The sequence below is a fragment of the Megalops cyprinoides genome, chromosome 5, assembly GCF_013368585.1.
Source record: "Megalops cyprinoides isolate fMegCyp1 chromosome 5, fMegCyp1.pri, whole genome shotgun sequence".
NCBI classification, from domain to species: Eukaryota; Metazoa; Chordata; class Actinopteri; order Elopiformes; family Megalopidae; genus Megalops; species Megalops cyprinoides.
This window is the reverse complement of record NC_050587.1, coordinates 22108446-22120144: the sequence shown is the minus strand read 5'-3', so window position 1 is coordinate 22120144 and position 11699 is coordinate 22108446. Positions and strand designations below refer to the sequence as shown.

The window sequence follows — 11699 nt, the reverse complement described above, 5'->3', positions numbered from 1 at the left end:
ATGCCCACAAGTGCGCACACACACGCACACACACACACACACACACACACACGCATGCCCACACGTGCACACACACACACGCGCGCACACACACACTCACACACACGCGCACGTGCACACACGCACACACACGCACACACATAAAGTCTTCTGAATTGGGACCGAACAATTTGAAATTTGAAACCAAGAGCGAGTTAAAGTGTAGGCTGAAGTATGGCAGTGCCAGCAGCAAGCATCTTAGTCTGAGAAATGCTTATGGGTGATGGGAAGTGGGAGAAACGTCTGGAAGACAGTCCATATGTTCATAAGACAGTATGAAAAGGCACGCGAAAGAGTACTGTCCAAAGCTCCATATCTCTACAGTATGTTGGAAGCATCGAGACATGTCGGCAGCATCGGAGATGCTGAATAATAGGGCTTTTTGTCTGTAGGTTGCCAGAAAATATGAAACATATACCAACCAGTCACATCAGGTCATTCTTTTGGACTGCTTTTTGGTAAGGAATTATAGAAGATGTGTAGTTACAGCTAACTAATCTTAAGATTGTACTATACTTGTTTGTACATGTTGCACCTTTGTTAACATATGGCTTCCGACTTTGGACTGATGGGGAGAGCAGTGATTGAATTTTGTGTGACGTAGTCCTATGTAGATAATGTGCGTAACTAAATGTAACCAGAGGCAGCTGTCATGGGGGTGGGGTAGGAGGAGTTTAACGCATTGGCTTGCTCACTGATGTTATTTGTCAAGAATCTGGAAAGGGTCTTACCTTTTAGCCTTTAGACTTTTAATTGACATTGTGATCCTGTCAGTCACACACACCTGAAGGCAAAGAAGGGGACAGGGACATACAATTGAACTAATGCGTTTAACTAATGAGTGTTGGGTTTTCTGTGTGCCATGGAAAAAAAGGACTTGAAATTATGACACTGAATTAAATATGTTGCTTAGAGTCAAACCTTGATTGCAAAGTCAGGTGCAGCTTTATACTATAGAAATTGTACATATAGCTTCTGTGAGAGAGGGGCAGGAAGATGCATGGATGATACATTGAAAGGCTCTTTATAATAGTAATGAGTAATGACAGGCACCTGTGTCCATGTTGTTACAGCTTAACTGAAACAGTGTATTGAAGTACTAAGCAAAAATTGTGCACTAGGCTAGGTGAAGATTGATGTTATATAGTTATTACCAAGGTAAGAAAAGCCTGTAGAAGTCATATTTAGAATGAATATTCCTTTCAATATTTTTAGTTCCAAATTTCTGTCCTTATATATATAGGTATTTTAAATCACAGTCTGTTTGTTGCTTGTTGTTTTAAAATGATGCATGTTTCCAGTTGCAAAAATCCTACATAAGCATACAAAAGGAATTACCTTGATTTAAAATTAACCAGTGAAAGGTTGGATATGCACCATATGCAAAATCTTAATAAAAAAAGTTATTCTAGGTTTTGGCCTTAAACATTTGAAAGGATCCTGTTATTGTTTTGAAACTGGCACTGTTTTCTGTGTTGATGGGGTATGCAAGGTGCTGGCTGGTTAAAACTGTGGTACCACGAAAAGGAAAATCACTTTGGCAAACCTCACATTGGTCAATAGCAAAACCCCCATGGTTTTCCATAATTCCCAGCATCATTTTCAGTTTACTTTATGTGTGTCCTTACACCATAGCTACAACTGTAATTTAAGGAATAGTATTACAGATAAATCTTCCAGCTTTAATGTTAGGTGTTCACATTTGTAAGAATTGCTTAAAACGTGGACTAACAAGGGACCATTTGTAAGGTTTCACTTTTTATTGTGTATTTAACAGATGTATATTCAATTCATGCACTGCCATACTAAATGTACAATTCACTGTAATGTTGGTTTACATGTAGCATGTGTACCCAACACAGTTATGCCAAAATAAGTTCATGATTATTATTATGAGTTTTCTATGGGTCTTTTTGGTCTTATTCTCTTTCTTTTTTTCTGCATTCTCACTCTCTTCTATTTCACAAGTGCTCTTATTACCTACTTCTCTTGTCCTTAACGTGTTTCTGAAACCAGTTTGCTGTCAATTGCTGTCAATACTAGATTTTTCCAAAGAAGACCCTACTCACTATGTTGAGCTAAAAAAAGGTAACATAATATAACTCATTAACTGATAACAAAACTACTAGCCAACATTAGGGTATTTTAAAGAGATGAACGTGTTGAGAGTATACAAGCATACATAATATATTGAATATATTATTTATTCACTGGAAAACATGCTGCGTTCAATTATGAAAACTGATGCCATAGGGAACTCAATACTTTTAGGAACAATGAGTCTCTTACATATTGTCACCTCTTTTACTTGTAACCATGATGACCTCAGGCATACCCTTGGATTCAGTTAAGACTGCAAAATTCATCTGAAGGGAAAGTCCTCTTCAGTGTGATCTCCTTCCAGGTTAATATAGTGCTTTGTTACCTACATACAGTATGACAAAGTGACTTCAAGGTGGTGTGGTGGCTTTGAGTTCATTTTATCGCAATATTTCAGTTTGCCTGGGAGTTTTTTTTTATTGTTGTTGGATAGCACCCCTTCTTGAGATGGATTGTCAGGTTTCATTGAATCCAGGAGACCATGTTAGTAAAACCTGTATGCTACTCTGTATAGCCTCTGTGTTTGCTAAGAGCCTGTATGTTGAATTTGTGGTTTGTCTAAGAATGCAATGTCAGCCTCAAAGGCTCACAGACAGTATTTAACCCCTGTGGATGCAAATAAATGTCTCATTCATATCCAAGCCCTTTGATTTCTGTCTCTCCCCATCCAGAATAAACACAAGTGGAATGGAGTGGAATGAAGTGCTGTGGCAGGACCCCAGTCCTGCTCACTAGCGCAGACAGGATGTGGTCAATGATGTGAAGTTCAGCAGAATTTCTGGTAAAGCTGGGTTGCTTACTCTTTCTCACACGTCCACAGAGCTTGTCTGAGCCTGTTGATCTGGCCATTTTCCAAGTATGTACACCACATGCAAAATGTGAAAATAACAGGACGATAAACAAAAGCAGGTCCCTGCCAGTTTCCTGATGACACCCCTCTAACTTTCCCATTGTCCCAAAAATTGTCCTAATGAGCCATAAGCATTTATTTGAGTGTCAGATGAAGGTTACTGATCACCAAATCAAGATGCTGTATTCTTGCCTAGGCCCCATTGCATGCCTTTTCCACACTGACTTCCAGCTTTTTACTGATTATATTTGAAGTACATCTAAAAAAACAGATGTAAAGGTAAAGAAGTCCATTTTAATTTGATATATATTGAATATAAATTCTGTTATCTTCAGAAATTCAAGGTTAGTACAGAATTATAGTAGTTACTTTTGTAATTATTGCTGAAGCATCAACTCGGAATGGTGTAGACCAGGAATGGTGAGTCAATTGGTATGCATCTCAGCAATGCCGAGCTTCTACAGTTTGCTTCAATGGTGACAAGATTCATGACTGCTGGCTATGTTTGAGTAAGAAACTGGGGGCCCGAAGACCAGTGCTTTTTACTGTTCCAGTGTAAACATGCAGACAAAGACAGCATTTGTGTGCTGTTGTGGTGTGACAGGTAAGCATGTATATATGCATATATGTACAGTATATATATGTATATCTGCAGGTGCTAGTTACTTGTTCAGTGCCTTATCCCCATACCAACTTTCTTCTTTACTAAATATTAAATATATTCTGTTCAAGCAGTATGCATAGAGAGATAAGCTCATTGTCGGGTATTTCTTATTCCCTGCAGGCAATATATATGCGGTACTAGAAGTCTGGTGTAGAACACAACTAAAGAATTTCAGAAATGTTACCCTATGTGAATACACACAGAGGAGAAATATGTCACAACGATATAGCAGAAAAATTATTAAAAATTTAAATTAAATTATTATTAAACCTAAAGTAATACACTTACTGGCTTCATAATCATAAATACTCACCAGTTTTGGTCTAGCACATTTGAACCATTCTTCCAGATTTCAAGGTAAGGGGGAACAAAGGGATGCTGTAATAACTCTATGTCTCCACATGAGGGGGCAAAGAGCCGCAGGAGGTAGATAGCAGCACAATAAACCACTGCCTCTGTTGCAGGAACTGAATTTTGACATTGTTATCAATCAGTAAAGCCCAGCATCAGTTATTTACAATTATTCAAAACTAATTGGTTCCATCAAGGCTGTGCCATTATTAAATATCTGCAAACAGCAATCAGACTCTACTGTACGTATCAGCCAGCTCATGCCACTTTGCCACTATGGGGCACTGTGCTGTCCCTCTTCTGTGTAGCTGCTCGTCCTGATCACTCTGTCTGTCTGTTCTGGCCCTAATTAGGGGAAATGAGCTGACTACAGTGGTCAGGACAGTGAGTTCACTAGCCATCCTAAGTTGCAGAGTGCTGACCCATCTCCTCAGACTGCATCTTGGCTCCCCTGTCAAATCAAAAATGATTTTTTTTCAATTATTTGTGCAGTCTTGTTACTGTAGTATAAGGTGTGCTACATGTCCGAATGTATTCTGTTATGTATTGTACCCTCAGGTTTACTGTAGTACAAATGTATTTATAGTAGCTGTAGTTATCACAGCACTATTTGAGGGCTTGATGCAGGTTGGGGTGTGGTCAGCTGTATTCACTGTGCTGTTCCTGCTCTTTCCTCCCTCCAGCCTTATTAGATTCACTTGTCCTTTCAAGTCGCTCCAGATCAGAATCCCAGATTAGCGAGATTCCCCAGATTTGGTGCAGAAAGCCACACCTCTCACTTAAAAGGCAATGCTGCTTCAGAGGGGGAGAGAGACAGCAGAGGCTTTGCTGAGAAGAATCATCACTTTCTGCTGATTGTCTTTACTTTCATCTCCAGCCAAGCAAGTACTGATACCTTCCAAAGGAAACATGTAGCAGTCATATTAAACTGACCAGTACCGAAGTGTGTTTTGCTCGCCTCTGCTTGCGCTGTCCTCCTCCACCCCAGCCTCCACCTGCCTTTTGGCAGCACACCTGCCTTTATCTCTCTGCCAGTCAGGCATGCTGGGTATCCGTATGTCTCCCCCTCGGAGGGAGGGCGGATGTTGAGGCACCCTCTGACAGGCGATTTCGAAGGCCCAGGCTAAATGTTTAAGCTGAATTTCACATATGAACACACAAATGCAGACTGATTTGGAGCAGGAACAGAGAGCCTGTTGGCGTGCCCCTCTGCTCCTCTGCAGTGTGCTACAGTGGCTGCAAGATGCACGCCTGCTGGCTGTGTCGACTCGCACCGAACAGAAACTGGGCATGGTACAGCAGATCTCTACTAGAAGAAAACGCATGATTTGTAGGGATTCAGTGCCCTGCAGAGCACTCGAATAGGCAGTGACTGGATTCTTTGTTTTTCTCTTTCTGCTGCTGCTCATGTGTTTGAATCCCTTCTATCTTACTGATTCCCTGCTAGCTTACTGAGTCCCATCTAGTTTTCCCTGTGTGTGCAAGCACTGACAAACTGAGAGGGAATTAGTTCTTATATCATTGATATGATGATGCTGGCTGATTTTTTTTTTTTTTTTAGCATTTTTAGTGTTCTTTTATTTCTGCTAACCCATTTCTCGTCTGCTTAGCTGGAAAATCTGCTGCTGTAATTTTCATTTCTTTTTCTGCATATCAACAAGCCTTGGTCACTGTCATTAACAATCTGAGAATCAGTAACCATGGCAACTTTCCCAAGTACAGAATTAGGCTTGCAAAGATTCTGGTGTTGCTAGGTAACCGGTTGCTTCCACAGAGAGCTCAAAACCTGGCAAAGTAAAGAATCAGAGAAACAGTCCTTGAAGAGAGAGCAGGAACGCATAGTGGTAGAAGGACCTCCAGTTAGCACAAATTTTACATCCAGTGTATATGATGTATGTAAGAGAAAGTAATAATCTGGTACACTCTTATTCAGGTCAGCTTGGCATTAAAAAGAATGCCACATTGCTGTTCTGAATATCAAACTAGTAAATGCATTTTTTTGCTGCACAATGACAATACTGTTAAAGGTTTTGACCTTTAAGATGAAAGGGTGTTTTAAATTTGTTTTCCTAACTGGATGGCATCATGTGCAGGGGATGCATCATTAAGCCTACATATAGACACAGTAAGAGGCACTGTTATTTGACAATGGACGTATACTAGTGAAAATTCAGATTAACATTTTTTCTTGTGTGAGTTATAATGCTGAATAAAGGGTTAATCGGTTCTTCAGGCTTGAGAATCCACTCCGCCAAAAAGAACACGTAGTAGGCCATGAGCCTTTTATGTAATACCGTTACTAACGTGGACACAGAGCGTTCTGGACGTTATCAGTGTCCACCTGAAACATGGCCTTCTGGAACAGGCACCATTGATGTTAATCTAACAGAGGGCCAGAAGATACTTTGTGGTGCTCTGAGGGTTTGTGGCACGACAGATGGTGATCTGAATGCCTGCAGGTTGCCAGCGTGGTTTGGATAAATGCTTCCATCCTTGTTGTTGAGAGCTTTCTCTTCCTCCTCTCTGCCTGACCGGGCAGACTGGAATGTGTTTGCTTAACAGATGTGTTTGCACAGCATGAGTTACAAAGCTGACTGTTTACAAATGGTCTGTCCAATGCAGTTAGATGTGTTGCTGGAACAATCCATGTACTTTGTGAAAGAGCACAACAGCAGTACCTCTACCCAGGGTTTAATAATAACAGCAGCAGCAACAACAACAACCACAATATAACAACAACAACAATAATAATAATAATAATAATAATAATAAAAGTTACCTGAAGGCCCATTTGGTTTGGTGTCATTCTGTCTGGTTCCTGTTTGCACTTGCATGTATCTCCATGTACATCAACACTATCTCTGGATCAAGCTGACTTTTAACCAGACCTTTGTATAGAGTAAACCAGAAATCATGGTTAATGGAGAGGCCTCTGAGCGCTGCAGTTAGGCATATACAGTATGCACATTATTTTAGTGGTATTTAGGCAGGTGTTAATTTTGGGGTATATAATGTTACGTTATCATGTCTTAGCTTGATATTGGTAATTGTAGTTCATTCACTACATATTCAATTTGAATACATTTCATTTTATTACATTCCGGACAAAACATGTCAAAATAATATAAATAAATCAATAAATATTAATTAAAATATTAGATGAATGTTGAAATATGTTTTTCATAATGACACTCAACCAGAAGATTATTAAACATTTATTTCAATATTTCATTATTCATTTTAGTTAATAATTTGTATCTTCATTCGTTTCACAGTTTAATTATTAATTTCAACTTTCAATTTCATTTCATTTCATTCATTTTATTTAAATTTTTTTATATGAGCTGCACTGAAGATAAAATGGAGTTCCGAAAGTTTAGTTGGGAGTTCGTCATGTCCAATTCAAAAAAGTCATCGTCATGTCCAATTCAAAAAAGACAATGAGCAGGAAAGGAGGCCATGTTGTTGATTATTGTGTGAACTTGAATGGTTGTGACATTTTGCATTTAACCATGAACCCTGCATGCAAAAGGAATAAGTAAAGTAGGATTGACTGGACCAGGTGCATGCTGTGCAATGAAGCAGATTGTGCACTTAACCAATATGTGGTTATGGGAAGTCAACTGTCATTTCAATGATGCGTGATGTGCACACACTATAAGGTGTCCTAAATTAATTAGATGCCATATTCCATCCTCATCACATTACAGTAGTCATATCACATCAATGATGAATTACGACTGTCTTCATAAGTGAATGTGAGTGAAATGATGACGATGCATGGCTGCTCAAGGAGATGCAGTAAACACCATGTGCTCTGTATTCATTATTGTTCCACAGCAATATGCTCTTGTTTATTTGAAAATATGATATCAAAGAATTTCCAGTCAAATATGTTTAGTATAGAGTCAATTCCAACACAGCGAGATTGTCACAAGGCATTTGCAAAACACAACACAGATTTGCATTGTCTGTTTACAATGATAATTAGCTCAGGCGGGAACAATTTGAGAGATATGCAGCAGGGCAGAGGGATGCAATAACAGATGCATGAAGAGCAAAGCTTTCTGATCTTAAAAGGAAATGCACACACTGGGTATGACACAGAGAGAAACACGCTGAAGCAGGGGAGTTAAACACCTATAAAATTAATGTTTGGTTAATGCCCCGGTTTTCTGCACTAGTCATTCGGGCATCCCCAGCAGCTGAATCCGAATGGACAGTAAAGTGAAGTATATTGAAATGTATCTAATATTAATCATTAACTGCATATACAAGCTGCTGACTGACAAATACCAAAGCCAAACCAAAAACATTCTGCAGCAAGAGCAACTTGTTTTTTGAAAGAGTATTCTATAGGCAGTGCAGGTGACAGAGCTGTCTGCTTCACCACACTCAGGAAATCATCATCACACACAATCAGCGGCAACTAGTGTGTGTGTGTATGTATATGTGTGTGTATGAGAGAGAGAGAAAGTGAGAGGAAGGAGAGAAAGTGTGTATGTAGGTGGGCTCTACAGTCATTGATGTGAATCATGCTTGGTACATCACACATAATTGAAAAATAGATTCAAAATGGAGTACATTCAGCAATGCAAACTGCACTCTCACACACACACAGACACACACACACACACACACACACAAACACATGCGTATGCACACACACACGCCCAAACAAACCTATATACATTCACAAACCCGCATGTGCAATCACTGGAACAGCCCACAACCAAGCGCATTAAAAAAGTTGGGTATTTTTGTAAAACTCCTAAGAAATCACTCGTATTAAAACCATATAATAATCCTAAAAGACAGTAAATAAATGTAACACAATAATATATCCAGTCAGGCTGGTTGAAATTGTTTTTAAAAGGATGTTTTAAAAGAGTAGAAAATGGCATTATCAAGATGAAGAGTAGTAGTCATAATACAGGTAAGTCCCCACATATTTTCTTTTTGCTGTACAGAAGGCTAAAAATGTGGTGAAGTTAACGGGGTGTAATCAGTGTAGATGCCCTGTTATTCAGGGCATCACAGGCCTACTGATGTAAACCACACTGGTGTTTGGAGCCATTATGAGCCATTTCAGTTCCTCCACAGCTGAGAGGCAATCTGATTCAAGATTTTCTCTATTCCTGCGTGCTAAAAATTGTCGATCCACTTATTTCAAGGTAGAGAGAATGAGGGCCCATTTAGATCCCTCGTATCCAGTTTCCCAGCAAGGCGGATGCTGCCGATCCCAGAACCACAGCCATGCAGGGAGTTGGGCCTGAGCTGGATGAGCCCCTTTGGTACCGCCAGTCCGACTGGTTCCGGAAGCCCATGCCATCTCCATAATAGAAGCGGCGATCTTCCTCAGAAGAGTCGTCGTAGCCATAGCCATAGCCGTATCTGGGCCTTCCCAGAGAGCCCAGCCCGTACCCCAGCGCTGCCCCGCCCAGCGCCCCCGCCGCTGCAGCTCCTGCCAGCTTCAGGCCCTGCTTGGACGACCCGCGGCTGTGGGAGGGAGGGGCTTTTGCGCCCAGGCCCACCCCTTTACCCCTCCCTCTGGCCCCACCTCCACGTTTGGACAGAGCGCAGGGGCACAGTGTTGCCATGAAAAGCATGAACGCCCACAGGAGGAGGAGTCTGCGCTGGCCAATCATGACGCGGGAGCTCCCTGAGAGGACACAAGAACCCACAGGTAAACAAAAGTTTGCTGTCTACAAATGTGTGGGTATGAGGTTACTTTGGACAAATTCATTGACAGGCATGGACTGATACACTGAAATCACCCGTGGGAGTTATTTGGAAGCAAACAAAACTTGTTTAATTAGGAGGGAAGGATCTTATTCTGTATCCACTTCACAGCACTCTGAGGCAGCATTTCAGCTCCATTAGTGCCCTTGTTTATTGTGACAGAGTGCATAACCACAAGGTTCAGATTTTCATTTCTCTGCCAGAAGCTCTTCCAGTGTTTAGCGCTAATGGCTACTGCAATAAGGTGTGGGTAGTTTTTAGGAGTTGTCATGGGAATATGAGTAATGTGCGCATGTAAGTAGTTCAACAAATGCAAGCAAAAGGTTTTAGAAAGGAAAGATTCGGTTACTTATGTATTTAACCATCATGACTCATCCCCTTTTCAAGCAGGCAGTGTTTATGGTCTTTTTTATGTCTTGAAGGAATGGTACGTTTGATTACCTGTTCACTGTTCTGCATGAACTGTACATGCCCATTGTTTGCCAGCATTTCTGACGCAAATGACAATTCAATATCCCTACAAGGGATCTATGAATTGTATCTAATTTAATGCAATCTAGTCTAAATTAAGGATAAATATATTATCATTATCTCAGCACAGAGATCTGAGAAAGTTATTTTTTCCTTGATTTAGAAGATGCTCTTAGCAAGTGTGATTGTCATGGCTGTCATGGCACTATACACACATTCAGTAGTTCCTCTCACAGGAGCTGCAGGAACAAGGACACCAGAACAGAGTACTGACTAGCACATCATATATGAAGTACCAGACTGTCTCAGGCCTATACTCATTCTCTTCTATCTTCTAAGTATAGAATCCTGCTTTTCCTCCTACTGTTTTTACACCAACAGTTCCTCAAGATGCATTTAACTCAGGGCCAAGTTGGAGAAAACCTGTTTGTTTTTTTTTTTTTCGAACTAGAGAGTTTCAGTCAGACAGACTTCAGTCCTAATCTCCAGCCTAAGCATGAAAAAAAAACCATAAACAGCTATAAGGTTACTCGAGCACTGTGTCAGCAGAGAACATCCGAGCAAACAAACAGCAGCACAATGCAGCGCTGTAAGGCTCAGCGGAACAAAGACGAGCCCTCAAACAATCTCACAGCCAATTACAGTCGGGAGGAATCGGTACCATTCAGACCAGCATTAGGACAAATTACACGCTTCGCTGTACCACCAAAAGGCCATGCACCGCACGCTCTGTAACAAATAAACAATGCAATTTCACGGAAAAAAAAGCCAATCAAAAACAAAACAGGTCAGAACATGGACAGTCACTCTGTGTCAACCCCCCCATGGCTTTGTGATATAGCACAGTCTAGAGTTTGCTCCCGGTTGATCTGTTGATATTACTGGCTGTCTCCAAATCATATCCACAAACCTAAAGACGTCCCTGTTGTACTGTGGTACAAATTGAACCAGAGTTCTGTACATGAGAAACCGCTGAGGGTGATGGCTTCAGTTCTGTTCTTTTTGAAACGGCTAATATCCGTCTCACTCTCTCTGCCCGCTTATGCCACTTTGTCTCCTATAGACAGCACACTGAGGAAAAACTCAGCTCAGGATATTTTTAGGGCAAAAGGAGATGATGTCATCAACATGAACATGCAAATGATAACTATGCTGTTTATTTAAAGCTCCTTGAAAAATGTTACAGCAAGAATACTCACAGTTGGCTGAATTTGCTTTTTATTATTCAGAACGAATTACTGCTTTTCAAAATATGTCCACGGAACAGAACACATCAGAAAGTAATCGCTGTTGTCCTTTCATCTAATTACAGTGCACTTGAATGGAAAGAAAATCATTCTTTACCTGCTATTGAGGTCTGAGATCTGGACAAGAATCACTCTGTTGATGGTGACGAGGGTCTGTGCTTCAGTTTGTGTTCAGCTGCTGTTTTCTTCCCTTCATGTTTAGAGTAAAGCTGTCACTCAAGCCGCAGAGGCCAAT

The 11699-nt window shown here is 40.6% G+C and overlaps 1 protein-coding gene across 1 annotated transcript; it reads right to left on the bottom strand.

Annotated features, from left to right (window-relative positions):
• Nucleotides 1-7871: 7871 nt before the first annotated feature.
• Nucleotides 7872-11639, bottom strand: sprn2 (shadow of prion protein 2). Its single transcript, XM_036529668.1, has 2 exons — nucleotides 11562-11639; nucleotides 7872-9666 (listed from the first exon to the last, which is right to left on the bottom strand). Exon 2 carries the CDS (start codon nucleotides 9650-9652, stop codon nucleotides 9200-9202), a length of 453 nt encoding a protein of 150 aa, XP_036385561.1. The 5' UTR covers nucleotides 9653-9666; nucleotides 11562-11639; the 3' UTR covers nucleotides 7872-9199.
• Nucleotides 11640-11699: the final 60 nt, after the last annotated feature.

What these genes read in the sequence shown, in the direction of transcription:
- sprn2 (XM_036529668.1), bottom strand. Translation starts at nt 9,652, where the DNA reads ATGATTGGCCAGCGCAGACTCCTCCTCCTGTGGGCGTTCATGCTTTTC.